At 45.8% G+C, this 18,768-nt stretch overlaps 1 protein-coding gene across 1 annotated transcript; it reads right to left on the minus strand.

Moving 5' to 3' along the window:
* Positions 1-1,435: 1,435 nt before the first annotated feature.
* Positions 1,436-18,442, minus strand: SNAPC4 (small nuclear RNA activating complex polypeptide 4). Its single transcript, XM_054393246.1, has 22 exons — positions 18,247-18,442; positions 17,252-17,292; positions 16,359-16,517; positions 15,687-15,812; positions 14,739-14,817; positions 14,062-14,143; positions 12,931-13,035; positions 12,409-12,481; positions 11,984-12,148; positions 11,603-11,750; positions 11,091-11,197; positions 10,484-10,578; positions 9,299-9,393; positions 8,261-8,346; positions 7,673-8,071; positions 7,243-7,332; positions 6,769-6,997; positions 6,591-6,661; positions 6,179-6,277; positions 5,909-5,936; positions 2,790-4,879; positions 1,436-1,555 (listed from the first exon to the last, which is right to left on the minus strand). Exons 1-22 carry the CDS (start codon positions 18,440-18,442, stop codon positions 1,436-1,438), a joined length of 4,683 nt encoding a protein of 1,560 aa, XP_054249221.1.
* Positions 18,443-18,768: the final 326 nt, after the last annotated feature.

Below are 18,768 nucleotides of genomic sequence, written 5' to 3' on the forward strand. Positions count from 1 at the left end.
TGGCAGAGCTTCTGCCACCTCTGACTTCCTTGGGAAGACATTATCTGCACTGGCATATGGAATGGAGAGCACTCTGCAAGAGGAAAGCCACTGCAAAATCCTTCCTTCTGCTCCATACTGTCTTGACACTCAGTCACAGCAATGTTGGTGCTCACTTGTCCCCCTGGTCCCAGCTCTGCCTGAACTTCGGAGTGCTCTGAACTCCCCACCTCTGCCATCAGGAAGCTCTGCCAATGCAGTGGGATGAAGCTTTCTGCAGCACTTGCCCACTAGATTTTATCAGCTTTGACTCAGCTAGTCTTGCACCTCTCTGTAAGAGAGAAATTGCTGGGTTATGAAGGAAGAAATACGTTTGGAAGTGATTTGCTAATGTCTATATGGGGCAGGCTGTGGAAGGCTCAAAGAATCCAAGCCTAATTCAATGCATTAGCCACATGCATATTCATTTTCCACACTCTCCCTAGTTTTCAGGCAGCTTGCAAACTTCATTTTTCTCATTAGCAATCCCACTCAGACACACATTTATTAAAAGCACTATTTACCAGGCAGAAAAAACCACACCCCAACACCACATAATTTTTAAGTGAGAAAAATAAAACATCTGTATTTCAACAAATACTCAAGACTCATTTTGATACAAAATTAAGCTGCTGCTTATTCAGCAGCATCCAGACAGTTAGCTATGGAGCAAAACCACTGTCACAGCACTGAAAAAAACCCCAACAAACCCCCCCAGTAAACAATGTATTCTGAATGTGGATAAACATTGACATAAATAGGGGCTGACACAAAAAGGAAATAAATAACTATCATTGCTGCTTCCCCCACATCTCAGACACCTTCCTCCAGGGCAGCCATGGCAGGTCCTAGTTTGAAAGAAGTTTGGTCTGTGCCTGAAAGATTTTCCTCCAGCCATTTTTGATTCACTGTTTGCAGCTTGTCTCAAGGTGCAGACACTTTGTCAGGTGATTGGAAAACCAGTCCAGCTATTTTCCTCTCTTCCTCAGGTCTGGCTGGGTCAGTTTGATGGAAGTGTTAAAAGTGAGTAGTGCAAAGAGTTCTCCTAACTGCTGTGTAGGAAGGCAGAGCTCATCCAAGGGACTCCTGTAACAAAGCACAAATAACTCCTGCTAGCCACAGCACTTTCATGGACCAAAAGGCTACCAGATGTTTGACCTTCAAGCCTTTTGTAATATACTTTTGTCACACAGACATCAACTTTCCCTCCCCCTGGAAGTCCGAGTGTTAGGCTTAGTCTATGATTAATGGGTGACTGCAGAACTCTGTCTCCTAAGGGAACAAAAGTGAGATAATTTCAGTCCTTTCCCTAGAGTCATGATTCACTGTCTAAGCTGTACCACAGACAAATGTTTCAGGTTCTCTTCTCAGGCAAGAAACAGAGGATTCACTGAGTAGCTACTAACACATTTCCTTCTCAGATCCTCCTCCTCTTCCTGAAGCGAGCACTTCTCCTGATCTGTGGAGCACTGCCATCAGCCACATCAGTGCAGGAGGCCAAGGCAGACTGTGCAGCATTCTCTTCAGCTCCCAAGCCCTGCAAGACAAGCAGATCATAAACACCATAACTGCAAAAGAACCCCTTCAGCCAGCTTTTCATTTTAAGAGAACTCAGAAAAATTTCCAAAACTTTCCATTTACCTTCAAAGTTAAGCATGGGGTGACATTGTCACAGTGAGCACAGAACACCCTGAAGTTTCCAGAGCTAAACCCTCAGCCAACATTGCCATTTCTTTCTGTTTCTGCTACCAAAGCAGAGCAATTCCTGCAGTAGTTTTCTGTCTGGGCACAACCATTCATTAGAGAGGTCGTGTGACACTTTAGTTTCCACTGCTGGAGCCAGACAGTGCCCCAGACAATGCAGGTCAGCACAAACTTCTGATTTCTCACAACACATACCCCTAGCACAAACATTTTACTGAAAAGCAGCAGGAGAACAACCTGGCTATGGTGTTAATAAAAGGAGTGGGAGAGAATCTGGTGGCAGATGACACAGGACAGAGGCAGGCAGTGAAGAACTGCTGGTGATTTTGGATAGTTCAGACTACACTGAACTTGCTACAAATGTAAAAGTCAAGAGCCAGAACAAAAGATAAATGCTGGCTTACTATGGGAAAGTTCTGACTTTCTAGGCAGCTCTGCCATCTTTCTGTACAAACAGCCATTTACCTTCTTTATTCATCTTCATGAGTGTTTGGTTTGTTTATTTTGGAGCCACAATGAATTGAAACGCAAGGCTGAGCTTACACAACCCTCCTGGCATGTTCTGCAGAAACAGTGCTGGGCAGTACTGGATTTAGCTTGAAAATCAGGGAGTGTTTTAGGTTGACCTTATGGCTCACATTTTTCCTCATACTCCAGTAATTTCTAGTCATATGGGATGAAGACATCAAATGGCAATAGGGGCAAACATAATTCCCTTGGTATTATTTGGAACTAAAGGACACATCTGATAAAAAATAAGGGCCTGATTTCAAAAACCCCAGAGTCCCTGCAGCAGATTCTAAAGTGTAGGAGGAAAGGAGCTTTGATAGCCACTTCTAGGAAGTATCATGTCAAGTTTAATGTGCTACATAAAGCACAGACATTTACCCTTGAGAAGACTCAGGGCTTCCAGCTGAGCTTTTCACTTCCCCAGTTGCAAAACTGCCTACTCAACAAGAGCACATTTCTGCCAACACTTCAGAACAGTGGGGAGTTCACCCCGGATTCCAGTGCAGCATTTAGCTGGCAGTAACTTTCTACTTTTAGCCTCTGCACCTCTGCTTTACCTGATGCAGTAAATCAGTGTCTTTGCTTCCAGGCGCATCACCAGCTGTCCTATCTGACTGTTCACCTGTGGATTCATTCCCATCACTCTCTTCCTCAGGCACTTCCTTCTCACTCTGCCACTCTTCTTCATCACTCTCTTCATATTGCTTCCTGCTGGTGGACAGAGTTGTTGTGACTTTTGGAGGAGGCAGAGTTGCCAGCACAGCTGGGAGTGTAAAGGCTGCTAGGAATCTGGCTTTCAGCAGGAGGTAAGCAGGGTTATCACCGAGTTTCTGCTGCACCAGTTCTCCAATAGCCTGTAAATCAACCCCAGTGCCCTCAGCCTGACTGGCACCAGAAGGCAGCAGATGTGCTGCTTGCTCTTCTAGAGCTGCTTTCTGCAGAAGCAGCTTCGAGAGGGTTTTTAAGTTGCACAGAAAAGGTGGCAGGTAAGGCAACCTGGTTTGCAGTGATGGTACCTGGACACCTTGTTTCCCACTCAGCCACTCCTTCACTAGCCCCTCAGGTTCCAAGGAAATCAGGCTGAAGTCAAGCAGATTCTTTTCTGCACTGGAAGTGGTTGGCTGGGCTGGACCATCAGCAGGCTGCGTGCTCGGAGGTTTGGAGGCAATAGGTCTGTTTTTCACTGCTTGTGCAGCAAAGCCATCAGAATTCCTTGGGACACTGTTACAGGGAACTGGATTTCCTGGCTGAAGCCTGATCCCTTTTGTGACGATGCTTGGATTTGAAGTGGTACTGGAGTCATGGCTCTTTCCCAAGCTAGTGAGACTCGAGGCACCTTGGGAATCAATCCCTTGAGTGCTGGCAGGTAGCTGTGGTTGTGGCAGCAGCACAGCACACAGGCTTGGTGCATCAGCTGGAGGAGCAGTCTGAGCTGCAGAGGAGTCAGAAGCCTTGGAGAAGCCACCTGAACACACAGGGGCTGCAGAAGAAGCAGTGGCTGTTGTGGCACATCCAGGACTGGCTGAGGTCACAGGCAAGACAGCTGTGGCATGGTTAGCTGTCCTTGCCAAAGGTACTCCTGCTGCTGACTGGGCACTGGGTGCTTCAGTCTCTGCACTGCTGGGCTGAGGCAGATTCACTCCTGCTGGCACAGGAGGCGCTGCTGAGCTTGAAACGTTGCCGTTGGAAATCACAGCGGTCTGACTTGGACTTCTGACAGCAGCAGCTGGCAGTCCTTGGGGAACACCCACCACAGTCTGTACAGCAGTGGGGAGCAAAGCCTGCGGCGTCACTACCCACGTGAAGGGCAGGATGCTGTTGGGAATCAAATGTGAAGCAGTCTGGGGAGTCACAATAGCAGGCAGTAGGCTGACTGCTCTCTGCTGTGGACCATTGCTGCTCAGCTCGCAGGTAACTGGTGCAGAAAGAGACAATTTGTTGGTGCCAGAATCAATGCCAACAGGCAGCACTGTAATCTGATGTGGCACAAAAGCTTGGTTTTGCAACACTACTGAAGCTGAGCTACCAGCCAGGACCTGACCATTGCACCCTCCCTGATTTGGTAGCTTCTCTGATGCAGCTGGATTCACCCCTCCTTTAGCGCTACTTTCCAAAGCTTGCTCTTGTATTTCCTTACTGGATTGTACTTCTGTTCCTTGCAAGGAACCAGGTTTTTTCCCAGTTTCTGGTACTGATGAGGAATGGTTTTCAAGCACAGCAGTAGTAGAAGTTGAACCTGCAACAGAAGTAAATGCTGGCAGTGGAGCTGGTGCACACTGTACTTGGCTATTTGTACAACCAACTGCTGCAGGTTTGCTCCCTGCTTGTGCAGAAGGAATGATCTGCTGTGGTGGGCTCTGGATTATCAGAGGCCCTGAAACCAGCACCTGTGGAGCAACAAATACTGTCCTCTCCATAGCTTTCTTAGCCCGGGATTCCCTGAGCCGCTTCTCCCTCAGCAATTCTGAGACTGTTTTAGGCTTCTGCCTTTGCACTTGGGCTGGAAGAGCTCCCTGTGTGGCAGGAGTGCTGCTCTCAGAAGCAGCAGCTGAAGACTCCCTCACTTTTAAGGCAACAGGTCTCCTGACAGCGTTCCTTGGTATGCCCCTTTGGGAGCTCCTCTGAGTACAAGGTTGGGATGAATTGCCTATGGACAAAGGGAAATAAGATTAAGGACAATTAAAAAGACTGAACAGTATTTCCCAAAGCTTTTCCTTAGCTACTTAAGCATCAAGTACCCTGCTTGGGAAGCAGCAAAATTCCTGTTTGTGAGAGTACCTACAATGCTATAGCCTTGATTTAATCAAGCCCAGCCCTGACATCCTTCAGGTAACTGATACAGCAAGCTTGCCACTTGTTCAGTAACGATGGAATTTCCCCCAGAAATCACACAAGGGCTGTAAGTGCACCTTAAAAGTGCACAGGAGAAACTGTCCATGGACACCTTCACACCAGCCAGGATGACAGGATCTGGGCTTTTGGTTGGAGAGAGGCTGAGAGAGTTGGGGCTACTCAGCCTGGAGAAAAGAAAGCTCCAAGGAGACCTCATAGCAGCCTTCCAGTACCTGAAGGCGGTTACAAGAAAGCTGGGAAAGGACTTTTTACAAGGGCTTGTAGTGATAGGACAAGAAGGAATGGACTGAAGCTTGAGAAGGAGAGATTTAGACTGGAGATTTGAAAGAAATTCTTTAGAGGGAAGTTGGTGAGTCACTGGAACAGGTTGCCCAGGAAGACTGTGGATGTCTCCTCCCTGGAGGTGTTCAAGGCCAGGCTGAATGAGGCCTTCAGCAACCTGCACTAGTGGAAGGTGTCCCTGCCCATGGCAGAGGGGCTGGAACCAGATGATCTTTAAGGTACCTTCCAACCTAAACCATTCTATGAATCTATATTCACTACAACCAGCACCTTGCTGGAGAAACATCTAGCAGCAACAGTCTACAGAACTGGTGGCCCAGTGCCACTGGTCCCCCAGCCCTTCAGTATTTTTTCCAGTCCTTACCAAAGGGTAACATGTTTAGCCAATAACTGAAAGATCCAAGAACTAGGCAAAAGGAATATGACAAATGTAGTTTTGTTCTCCTTCAAGTTCTCCTTCAGTTACACTGGTCATTAATGTAATGGTGAAGAGTTAAGCAAAAGCTCTGGCACATCACAAAATAAATGTTCTGGTAGGTACCTGAAGAAGTCTCCATATTTTGGGAAGCCTGCCAAAAAAATTATATTAAATTATACTTCTGAGATATCTAAAGATCATTAAACCAGGACAGATGTGAATTAAACCCACATCTGCCAACATCCCATACCAGTGGCCAGCATTTGATTGTACTTCTGAGCCAAAAGAAACTGGTGCCACAGGTGTACAAAGACCACTGGCCACACAGTTAAAAATCTCTACTTTACTCAAGCCTTCAGTGGGAAAAGCTTGGAAAGAGACCATGGACAATACCTGCTGAGGTCTTCTTGCATTAGCCCGAAGCAGCTCTGCCTGCCTCATCTTTCTCTCACGGATGATCTTCATGCAGCCATTGGTATCAATCTGAAAGAGCTGCAAGATGAGAATTGCATTAAAATTTAATTGAGAACAAAAATGTTCTGGTAGGGCCAGTGACAATGTAAGATGGATGAGGAAGGCTTCACATGCAAAATTCTGGGGACATTTTTACATTTAAAGTCCTGCCAGAATTAGATTTTGGATGCAGGATTTATGGAAGAACCACCATCCAAAAGCCACGAGGTCAGATTAATCCAGCAATTAGAGGATTTGTTTAGGAAATAAAAGTAAACCATTTATTTAAGCATCAAAAATACTGAAATAAAGATTACCACAGTCTGAAAGCAGCTAATGCTATTAAACCTACCTGAATGAGAAGTGTGAAGAGGGGAGTGCTCACAAGACTAACTGACTTAATCTTTTCTTGGATAGCATCAGCTAGAAAAAGAAATCCAACATTAGAATCAGCTGGGCATTCACTGAGAGGGTGTCAGAAAGCAAGGACAAAAAGTAGAAGAGTCCTGTCCCTGCTGGGTCACCTCTACCTTTTGTCTGACGAAAAGCCAGCTTCCCAGTTTGCAAGGTGCAGGGCAGGAGCACATTGCCCACCCAAGGTGTCACTGCCATGAGAAGCTTTCTGTCCAGGTTCATCCTTCTCAGTCGCTCTCTCTCTTGCCGAAAAGCCTTCTCCGTGATGTTCTGCAGCCCCTGAGGCTTCTGGCCAGGTGTGCAACCTCCAGACAGCTTTGTTAGACTGGCAGGAGGTTTTAGTATCTTTGATTGCTGTGCATGAACAAATAGACAATGAAGAGTTCCAGTTAGGAAGGTTCTACTATAAATTAGTCCCAGGACAAAATATTCATGGCAGAGTTATGAAATAAATAAATGAAGATGATGAGCTTTTCCCCTTGAGACTACAGTGCAAGAAGATTTGTGATTCTATCAGAAAGCACTTCCCACTAAACACAGCCTGGCAGTGCTCACGTCACTAAAGTAGACAAGATAGAACAGCCACTTACAAGTTTCCTCTGGAAGCATGTGTTATGTCTCAAGACTCTCCTCACATCCTCCAGGGTAACCCGCAGCACTTGCTTCCCACATCTCGAAGCCTTAGAACAAAAGCATACAAGAAAAGATGAAAGAGACACCACAATTCACTGGACTACTCTGCTTTATGAAGCTCTGCACAAGTTTTTCCTCTTTGACTCTATGTGCAGGAAAGAACACTGCTATCTTCTAGGCAAGGCATGGGGAGCTAGAAATTTCTGCTTAATGCCACAGTTCAGCTTCCAACAGCTCCACCCAATGGCATAGTGAGAAAGCAGCCCAGAGAGGCATAAAAGAGATTTTGCCATCTCCTCATCACATACTCTCTTTACTGCACTTTCAGGCTGCTCCTGATCTAAGCTCTAGTCCCACCAAGAACAGAGTGAGAATCCCAGGCTTCACCTTGCTCAGGACTTCTGCTGGATTCTTCACAATGACATCTGTTGAATGTGGCCGTGCAATGCCCCTCAGGAGGGTGTTTAGCTCTGATGATTTACCAGCAATGCTGTCCTTGTCTCCATCACATGCTGCTCTTGGAACTACACTGCTGCTGCTCTGTGCCTCAGCACTCACAGGAGAGAAAAGAGATGGAGTTTGGTATCTTCCTTTGTTTGACTCCTGCGTATCTGTCCGTGTGGGTACCCACAAATCAATGCTGGGAAACGCAGATTTCTCCTCCTTGCTTGTTGTCTCCTCCTCTGAGCTGTCTGATAAGTCCAGTTCAATGTCTTCACTGCTGCTTTCTGAAGAGCTGGAACTCTCTTCCACGTGCTGACGCTTTGTTGGCCTGTGTTTTTTCTTCTCAAAGAAAGCACAGACAAGTTTTAACCAGCATTCACCCCTGACTTATCTATCTCCCCAAACAGTTAGTTAAAAAGTCCCATGGAGCAGTATCCTATCAGTAAGGTGTGATAGGATTTTGGTTGCTTTTCCTTTAGAGAACCTTAATTCTAGACATGAGATTGTGATACTGAAGGATCTTGTAAATACCTTAGAGCCAATCATGAGCTTCCACTTGCTTAGACACTGGGAGCCAGTCCGATGTGGCAGTTCAGAAGCTATTTTACTCCAGCGACCTAAAGAGGATGCAGAGCAGAGCACATCTATGAATGCAACAAGGCCTTGCCAGTGCAGAACATTATTCACACATTAGGCCTTTCCTTGTACAAGACAGTTACTATGTGAATGGATCCCAAAGCCTTATTACTCATTAGTCTTTTTCAATCAGACTTTGTGCTTTTACACACTCAGCTCAAAGTTAGAAACTACCAGAAAATGAACCAATGATAAAAACTAGAGCAGAACCACACATGCCCTTGCAGCAGTAAGAGAGCTCTTAGAAGAAAGCCTAAACTGATGTGGAAAAGCTTCTGTTTGTTAAGGGAAGTTGTCTCAGTGTCCTGGGTTAACACAGCCTGCTCTCACAACCAAGCCCCCAGTCCCACACACATAGGGAAGGGAAAGTAGCACAAAGAAAACAACCCTGGGTTGAGATAAGGTGTTCAAGGAGTTCACACTATAAAATTACTTTAGCAGAAGCCAGCAATAAAAGAGTTCCTCCCAGCCAAGCATGTGGCAGCCAGCACTGAGGAAAAGCCCAACACCCCAAAACTGGAAACCAGAAGCAGCAACAGGAAGTCTCTTGTTACAATTTGAACTTCTAGCCCCAGGATACTTTACTCCAGCCAGCACTGCATGACAGCAGCATGGTATTGAACACATCAGCAGATTCAACTCAACCCATGACACTCAGATGAACTAAGAGAACTCTCACAGACTCTTTAGAGGGAACTTGCCCCTCTGACGCCTTCCTAACACAGCTGCAGAACTCTTTACCACACACTCCCTCAATAACTGAATGTCCAGGCACAGACTACACACTACAAGGAAGGCTGCAATCATGAGGAAGAAGCAGAGCCTGCTAGTATCAGCTGCATGGCTTAAAATGAAAGAGGAGTAAAATTAAATGATGAATTCTTCAATAACACTTCTCCAAGCTGCTAAAGATCAAGGCACAGAAACACTTACCCAGGCCATGCTTCTGAACCAGTTCAATTAGCTGCTCCTCTTCCCTTAAGCTCCACTTTCCTTTCTTCACATCATAGTGCAATGCTTTTAAGTATCTTCAAATGAAAAAACATTAAAGAACACTCACTTCTACTTGTAAAGCTCCACTCATCACTGCATACTCTGAAGCTGAACAAAACCAGCATTCCTTTGCAGTCTTTCTTGTGTACAGGGTCCCAGCCCTGCTCCCTTAATTCAACCCAGCTACAGTCACTTTGCTCTCAAAAGTATCAGGCCAGATGATTAAGAACTACAACAAGCAGCTGGACAGCAGGTCACTGAAGTGAGGCCATACTGTACTTGGGAGTCTTCTGAAGTTGAGTCCAAGGCTGAAAACTGCTCAGCAGCTCATTATGCTGTTCAGTGACAAGAAGTGACTGTGAAGATCATTTTCACAGATGCACAGACAATACCCGGATGCCAACCTTCCCTCCCTACATGCACTTGCTCCCCTTTAATGACCCTTCTGCTTTATTTTGAACAACATCCTTCCCAACTTCTGCTAACCCAGAGGCAACTACACTGAGGGAATAGCACTCCAAAGGCAGCAAAGCACATTTTTTGGTCAAACTCAATTTCATCTCTTTCACTTGTGCAACTACAAATGCAGGGTTACAAGGAGGGTCACAAAAATTATCAAGGGGTTGAAATACCTCTGCTATGAGGACAGGCTGAGGGAGCTGGGGTTGTTTAGCCTGGAGCAGAGGTTCCAGGGAGGCCTAGTAGCAGCCTGCCAGTACCTGAAGGGGGTCTACAGGAAGGATGGAGAGAGGCTGGTTACAAAAGAACCTGTTAGGAACAAGTTCTGCCCCCTGAGGGTTGCTCAGGGAGGTGGTTGAGGCCTCATCCTTGGAGATACTCAGGGTGAGGCTTGCCAGAGCTTTGGGCAACCTGATCTAATGGAGGACATCCCAGTTGAGTGCAGAGGGGGTTGGACTGGATGACCTTTGGTGGTCCCTTCCAACCCAACCCATTCTCTATGATTCTATGACAATGTTTGTGACTAGATCTAGACCATAACACCACTTTTTGCAAAGCGGTTCTTAAAGTGAGGCTGGTGTAAGCAGATCAGATGTGTTTGCAGCATCAGGTGCCTCCTGGCTCTGTGTAACAAACATGAAAGCCTGCTGCAGTCGGGGGACTCACCGATCTCTGCACTGAGCATCGCTCCTCCCCGGCACCTCTGTCCGGATTTTGTACCAGTCACGCTCTCCATACTTCTTCACTGCAGCCAACAGCATCTGTGTGGATCAAAGCAGAGGCTGAAATTCTCATCACTCAATCCTAACAGGCCTGTGGCAGAATCAGTTGTATTTGTTTCCACTGTGCTGTAAATCTCTCAGCAGAAGCACTCAGGAGCTTCTAAGCCCTCTAGAGGAGGGTAGATTCAGACTGGACGTTAGGAAGAAATTCTTCCCCATGAGGGTGGTGAGACACTGGAACAGGTTGCCCCGGGAGGTGGTGGAAGCCTCATCCCTGGATGTTTTTAAGGGCCAGGCTGGATGGGGCTCTGTGCAACCTGATCTAGTGGAGAGTGTCCCTGCCCATGGCAGGGGGGTTGGAACTAGATGATCCTTGGCGTCCCTTCCAATCCTGACAATTTTTGTTATTCTGTAAACTGCCCACCTTGGTCCATTTTACATCCCTTTGTGCCACTGTTAAGCTCAGATATATATAGCCATGCAGCAACCCAACAGTTTCACCTCCCCACTTTGGCACCCTGCACTTCTAGGCATCAGACAAGAGAGCTTACAGCATCTTCCTCTGGGGTCCAGGGACCCTTCTTCAAACTGGGGTCGACACTCTTTGTCCATCGATAAATCAGCTGAGCAGAATCTCTTCCTTCCATGTAATAAGCAACTAGAAAATGCAAGGGTGTGTTTTAAAGTTTCTTCCTTCAGTTTGTAACTGTGGCATTTGCAAACAGTGGATGGCCATAAACAGCATTTACATCTCAGCCTGAATACTTAACAGTGGTACACAGAAAGAATGGGAAGAGCAAGGCATACACAATGGGTTGCTGTTTATCATTGTCCATATGAGACACAATGACCCAGCAATCCACTTCCACCAGCAGGGAACTAGGAAAGGTTTCAGCTCCCCTACACATCTAAAAGGTTCAATGTTTGTTGACTCATGGGTGTTAGACTCACAGGTTTGGATTTAGGACTTGAGACACTTAGTGACATGGGAGAATGAAAAGAACCAAACCATCACGGGTGAATGGAAGACATGAAGACATTTTTTCACTTGCAGGTCACTTACTTTTCTTGTATGGGATATGACTTCCTACTCTCATCTCTTGAACAAGCTCTAAAAGCATCTGATCTTCACTTCTGGTCCATTCTTTCCTTTTCAAATCTTTGTTGTAGACTTGATACTTCTGCAGGCACTGGAAAGGTGTCCTGTTTGTCTTAATACAATCAAAACAGAGCTACTCAGATCACTGGGTATTTATGAGGCTAAAAAGCAAGAGAGCAAGGCTAAAGGGTCAAGTATTTTTTGGTATTGTCCTTGAAGTCTTCTCAGAAAGGCATTAACTAACAAGAAATTAACATTAATGTGTTCTCTGAAAATTGACATTGGACACCATGAAGCCAGTTAAGTGACTTCTCACCTCTAGTGTCTGAGCTCAGAAGACCTTACCCCCAGCTCCTGGGCTATTGTCTGCCAGTCCAGATAGTGGTGTTTAGAAGCTATATTCTTCAGCTTCTGTATTTCCTCCTCAGTCCATTCCTTTTTGTTGATGCTTGGATGCTCCCAATTTTGCCAAAATTTCCTCAGCTCATCTGAACTACGTTGTCCATCAAACTAAAAGAAGCATCAAACATCTGGTTGGTCTTATAGATGGGACTGAACATTCCAATTATGTCTTATTGCACTCTTCCAAAATTAAATTAACCTGTGACATCAAATTTTCAGTACTTCTGTGCTTGCCACGTTGAGATCACACAACAGTCAATTTCAAGACATGCAAGATAGGAACAGTGGGTGCAAAACAAACCAGAGCAGGTAATCCTCAAGAGAGGAGACACAGCAGCAGTAATAAACCAGCTGACCTCCCAACTTACATGGATGTTTGAAATTTTCTCCCAGTCATGCTCATCAAATCTGCTTCCCAACAAGTCACTTTCTGGGAGTTTGCTAAAGCAGAAGGTACAAAGAGAAAGAAAGAACCCCATTAAATGGTTCATTCAGCAGTGACTTTGTCTTCTTGATCTTTCTTCATCTTATTCCTCCCACCTGCTACTGATTTCCAAAAGAGCTGAACACTCACTACCTAAACACAGCAGGCTCTTTAACGTAGTGACTTTGCCCCAAACCATTTTACTTCTTGAAGGAGTACCCTACAGGACAATGCTGGTTTAGAAGAAACAATTCATGCAGCATCAAAACACATTGCTCTAGACATGTGAAAGAGCAAAAGCTCAGTGGAGATGAGTTTGAACAGCAATTCATTTTCTGCAAGTCAATATAAATTAAGTTTTCTCCAATGTCCTATCTAGAAGGGCTTGAGAAAGCAGAGAATTTGAAGAGGTAAATGCCAAGAATAAACTCATTTTCAACAAGAAGATAAATGGAAGACATCTCACTTAATTGCCTCTATTTCTTTCTCCACTTCTTTGATTTGCTTTTCCAAGATCTGTTTCTCTGTTTCAGTCTTGACTTTCTCCAGTTTCTGATTCCAGTAACTCATCCTGTTCAAAGACATTTTTATTGTTACTTAACATGACTAGATGGGAATGAGGTCAGTGGCAGCAGAATATACCTGGCAAAGATGATTTCCCCATCAGCACTGTTCCTCACACTTATTTCCACACTACACAAAACTGTTGTTGTTCTATGGTTTCCCACATGGCACACTCATTGTCCTGGTTTTGCCCCTTCAAAGCAAATCAGTGACCCAGAAGAGGTCTCAGATTAATCATTTTGGTATTTACAGAGAGAACCGATGGCTGCTGCAACAACAACAAAGCCAGGCCATAGCAGCTCCAGGCAGAAAAATCTCTCACTGGACACACCATTATCACAGAACCATTAACCCAGCACTGCCAGGTCATCACTAAACCACGTCCCTCAGCATCACGTCTACACAGCTTCTCAATCCCTCCAGGGATGGGGACTCCACCACTTCCCTGTTCCAGGGCTTGACAACCCTTTCAATGAAGAAATTTTTCCTAATGTCCAACCTAAAAATAGCACAATTTCAGCTTCAAGCCCTGTAGGCTATTTAAAGTTCTAACACTGTGTCAGCAGGGAGAAACAGATGGCCACAGAATGCCACAATACAAACCCCAATCTCTCCACTTGCCAGATGCCTGCAAAACAATGATCAAGCAGTTACAACCCAACCTGAATGCTGTAACCTCTTGCTTATGGACAGAAAATTGCAGGCACCCTTTGGAGCATTGCAGGAACCCTTTGGTTCCACGTGCACACACAGATAATACAGATGTCAAGAGAGAACAAAAGATGCTGCTATCTCCAACAGTGTCATCCTCTGCACTGGTGTCCACAGGACAGGGATGTTTGAGATCACTGCTGTGATGCACAGAGCAGCTCTCCCTGGCCCAACACTGACAGTCAAAGTACCTCTGCTATGTTTTGTAACCTTAGTGATTCTCAATCAACACAAGAGCTCACTGAAGGAAGTTGGAATCTCCCCATATATCCTTTCCTTCCTTTATAACATTCTCATCAGGAGATTTTTGCACAGGACTTACTTCAGTAACTTTGGCTGAAGCAGGCGCTGCAAGCGGTCACTCACGACTGATTTCTGCAGCAGTGTCTTCTCCCTGCTTTTCCCTAGCCAAAACAAAGCAAGGGAGCATCAGATCAGTGCAAAAACCACTGTCAAAAAAACGACCCACTGTTTGCAACACCACTATTAAAGCACCCCCCAGGTCTTCAGTACCAGTTCATCAGCTACACAATTTTGCTGGGCAAAGCATCCACCAGAGGGGAGGTAAATTGATCCTCCTCTCCACCACAACGACTAATGTCAGGTCTGACTTGGCAAGTTGCAACTTCTTGCTCAGTTCTAGTTACAAAGTGATGAAAATAAAGCTCATCACCCTGGTGTTTATAAGCATCCAGAGCTGTAAGTGTCCCTCAAACCTCTCTCATCTGAGCACTACCCTTGCACAAGTTCATTTAGTTTTGGAGTGCTCACTGGAGTTGTGCAGCGATGCACCAAAACAAATGCAAATCATTAATCACTCACTGAATTTACAGAGCATCCCATTTACTTTGAACTTTTTTTTTTTCCTGTGTGTGGAATCAAGTATGAACTACCAGAAGTGTTGATGTTTAAGTGCAAACGGGAGGAAGGAATTAACAATATGAACATGTGTTTGTTACAGCTCTTACAGAACGCTGAACAGCACATATTGTAACTCACATTTTGTTGAAATCAGTTGCTCAAAGGATTTTATCCCCTGAGCTGCCTTTTCCTTGGTGTCTTCATTGGAAGGAGGGCCCTAGAGAAGGTTAGAAACATTGGAAGAGTCAGACAGGCAGAAAAGTTCTTCTTAGAACTCTAGTGTGGCCTGCTACAAAAAAAAAAGACTGGCAGCTGAAACTTGTGCCAACTGTCACACCCAAACTGCTCAGCTACCCTTTTAAGCACCGGCTCACAGATCATCAGAAGACAAATACACAAAGAAAACAAATACAAACAGCTCCCTCAGGCAGGTGAATTTGTCCATGGTTACACAGCACTCTCAGCTCAGAGCCAGCTCTGCTCACAGTAACTCATGTGGTTGGTTGAAGAAGCATTTTGAACGTGGTGGGGACACACTTTATGCACAGTGGTAACTACTTACGATGTGCTACCAACTGGAGTAGGATCTGACAGAAAAACTACCAGTCATTGCTTGAGTGTTATATTAATGTATGTATGGTGACAGCTGGAACAGAAGGCATCTCCCTTTGCTAGTGACCCTTTAAAAATACATGACAAAAAGTAGTGATAGCTTCCTCTGAAAACTCTCTTTCAAGGGCAATCAGATTTCAATGAGTACTTTAAACAACTGCATAGAATTGAATCATGGAGATGAAGACAAACAATGAAAGTTAAATTGAAAACCAGAATGATCAAGTGCCCCACGGCTGGAACAGCTCTCCTCAGAACTCACCTGCAGATGTCACAGCCAGACATGGAATGAACAAACCTTTCCAAAAGAGGGTGAGCAAGCAACAAGTGAGGGGAAAGGAAAAAAACAGATTTCCAACTCAGGAGTGAGGCCCACAGTTACACAGCAGAAAGACAACACAGCTTTAACACACTTACAATTTAAGTTTATCATTGAGAGACATATCAGGATGCAACTGAGTTATATTTACTTACAATTCCTGTTGTTTTATCCTTAAAATATGGTTTCATAAAATGACCCAAAAATATATTTGCTGGTAGATTTCTACCATCTCCTGCTTTTGCTATTTTTGGACCACTCAGCTCACACATGAGTTCCTTCTGCAAGACAAGAATTCATTAACCAGTATTAGCATCTCCTTCAAATTCTTCATTGCAGAGAGCAGTGGCTAAGCCACCACAAACATCCCAGGCAGGGTTCAAATCTGCAGCACCAGACTGTACATCACTGTACGTGTTAAAGACAGAATTTGGAACTCCCTAAGTTTATACAATAACACTGCAGTCAAAAAAAAAAAAAAACCAAAAAACACTACCTTGCTACAATGAGCTAAATGATAAGCTATAAAATACCTCAGTGGGAGCATTTTTGGTGATAACAAGGCATGGAACTATCAGTCAAACCACATGAAGGGCCAGACAGTTGACACTGAAGTGCCACAAAGAAAATGAACCTGGTTCCTGGCCAAGCAAGCTGAGTATTGACTGCACCAGCACAGGAACAAGGGACTATGGCTGCTGCAGCTGATTCCACTGGTACCAGTGACGGGTTAGGAATGTCCTGGAAAGTTTTACTGGGCAGGAGAAGATGGCAGATGGCAATCCAGAAAAGCAGAGAAATAAACATTTTACCTCTGTTTCACTCACCTGCTGCTCTCTGTTTTGTGCAATGAGAAGCTCAACCTCCCCAAGCTTTTCCTGGATGACTTCCTGGTAGACGTGGTTCATCTGCAGGCATGTTTCTGGATCCTGTGGCAGGCTACTTTCAGTATCATCATCACTACTCTCATCTTCCCTCTCCATTTCCTTGAAGCAAATAAGGCATTTTAGGGGGAAGGCGGGAACTGCTTGCTTTAGTTGCCTTAGGCACCTGCTTCTAATTTTGTAACTCAACACTGCCATTACCTTACAAAACTCAATTTCAAAACATCTGGAGGATCCTAATTGCTTGTCTTCCCCCAGCAGTTGTTCTGAACACTCCCAGAGGCTGTTCCAGGCCTTGTCCAGCTCCCCTTCACCCTGTTCATTAGTTCAGTGTGCAGCTATTTGAACCAAAGTATGACTCCAAACCTTGCCGATGCCTAGTCTTGTGCCATCAACTTCAAAACTAAGTAAACTGCAAAGAAGCAGCAGCACTGACACTGCAGCCTTTACACTGGAGTCACAGAAGTAATTTTCCCCTCATACACAAACCCAATATTCTACAGGTATGAAAAATAAAAGATTTATTGATCACAAGCTGATGATTTGTTTCTCATGTGCAATTTCTCAGTGACCTCCCCAGAAGGTGAAATTTCCAGTGACAGAAAACAACAAGCAGTAGAACACAGGGCCTCTGATTTTCACATGAAGTCTCTTATTTGAAGTGAGTAACAGTCCTGGGCAGGAATAACTAAATCTCGAGATCTGTATTAATCCCTCCTAGGCTATGGAGCCAAGTCAGCTGCCTAGATTTCTCCAGAAGAGAGTGAAATTCCCCTTCCTCCTGCTCCCTTCAATAGACAAATGAAAAGATGTGCTTAAAAAGAGAAAATGGTTACCATTTCAGCAGGAGAATCTGAGTCATCATCTTCATCATCATCTGTTAGACAACACAAATACAAAGATGCTGACTGCAGGAAGATTAAAAAACAAGCTTCAAACCCAATTAAAGCACACAGAATAAAGCACAAGAGCATCCCAAGCATGACCATTAGAGTTTTTTGATACTGCCAACAATGTCAAGTAAAAATGAGATTTAGTTACACTCTATGCATGCACTTTTTACTATTTTTTTGTCGTTCTAGGGAAGATAAAAAGAGCAGCTCCTGACAACTACAGATCAATGCAACTACATCTTGGTCCTTCACATCATGGCTCTAGGGAGTACAGCCAGGTAAACATTTCAACCCAACAGAACCCAGGAATTTTGTAAGCACCTAGCAGCCGTTCCACCCTCTTCAGCAATATTTGGTTTTGCATTCAGTATGGCTACAGATTTCTAGTATATTTTTCAGACTTGCATAGTCAACACACAGGTAGGCGTTTGTGACAGCAACCACAGGTACAGAACCTGAACTATTACCATCTCCTCTTTGCTTTAAAAAAAATAATTTTAGGAGACACAGGCCGGCTGCAAGATGGAGCGGCTCACACAGCAGAGTTTGTGTTGTCCATACAAACGGCGTGGAAAAGGCTATCTGGGGAGCTGCTACATTTCATGAGTCAGCTCAGTACCACCTGTCCTGACTAGAAACCTCCATCAGGAGGCGTGACAGCTCTCTCCGCCTTCCCGCTAGCCTGTCCTGCGTTTCATAATGAAAATATGCAAGACACCGGTGCAGGATGTTTCTCCCGCTTGCTAAGGAAGCCCTGAGAAGATGCCTCGCCTCTAGTCCGCCAAAATTCATTCTCAGTCCCGCCTGTGCGCAGCCGACTGGCACAAACGGCAGGCTTAACACGAAACCGACGGGAGCCTCTCCCCGCCACACCAGACGAGCCTCAAAGCACCGGCAAAGGTTAGAGAAGGACGAGCCCGCGCCGCGCCGCGCCGTACCTGTGCCGGAGCTGAGGCTGCAGTCGGACACGGCCATCTCGATGTTGGCGCCGCCGGGCTCCAGGCTCCGTTCCAGCTCCTCTATCTCCCGACGGATTTTCTCCCGCTCCGCATTCAGGTCGAGGGCGGCGGGGGACAGCGAGGCTTCCATGGCGGGCGGAGAGCGGGCCCCGGCCGGGCCCGTCCAGCGGGACATGGCAGGACCGCGGCCTCAAGCGCTGGGCCTGGGCCGCGCAGCCCGCCGCTGAGGCCCGCCCCAATCCCTCCGCCCAATCACTGCCGGGCTCCGTCCCGCCCTCAGTCCAATCACTGGAGAGCTCAGCCCCTTCCTCCCTCCAGCCCGCCGGGCTGCTGTGCCAGCTGAGCCCCCTCACACGTGACACCACCCAGCCAATCAGGCGCCCCAGCGGTGCCACGGACGAGCACTCCCCGGTGCCTGTTCCCTTCCCATCCGACACCGCACACCGGCCGCGCGGTCACCTCCGCAAGAACGGTTACACAGCGGCCTGGAGCGGGTACAAA

This window comes from Indicator indicator, chromosome 28 (assembly GCF_027791375.1).
Source record: "Indicator indicator isolate 239-I01 chromosome 28, UM_Iind_1.1, whole genome shotgun sequence".
Classification (NCBI taxonomy): Eukaryota; Metazoa; Chordata; class Aves; order Piciformes; family Indicatoridae; genus Indicator; species Indicator indicator.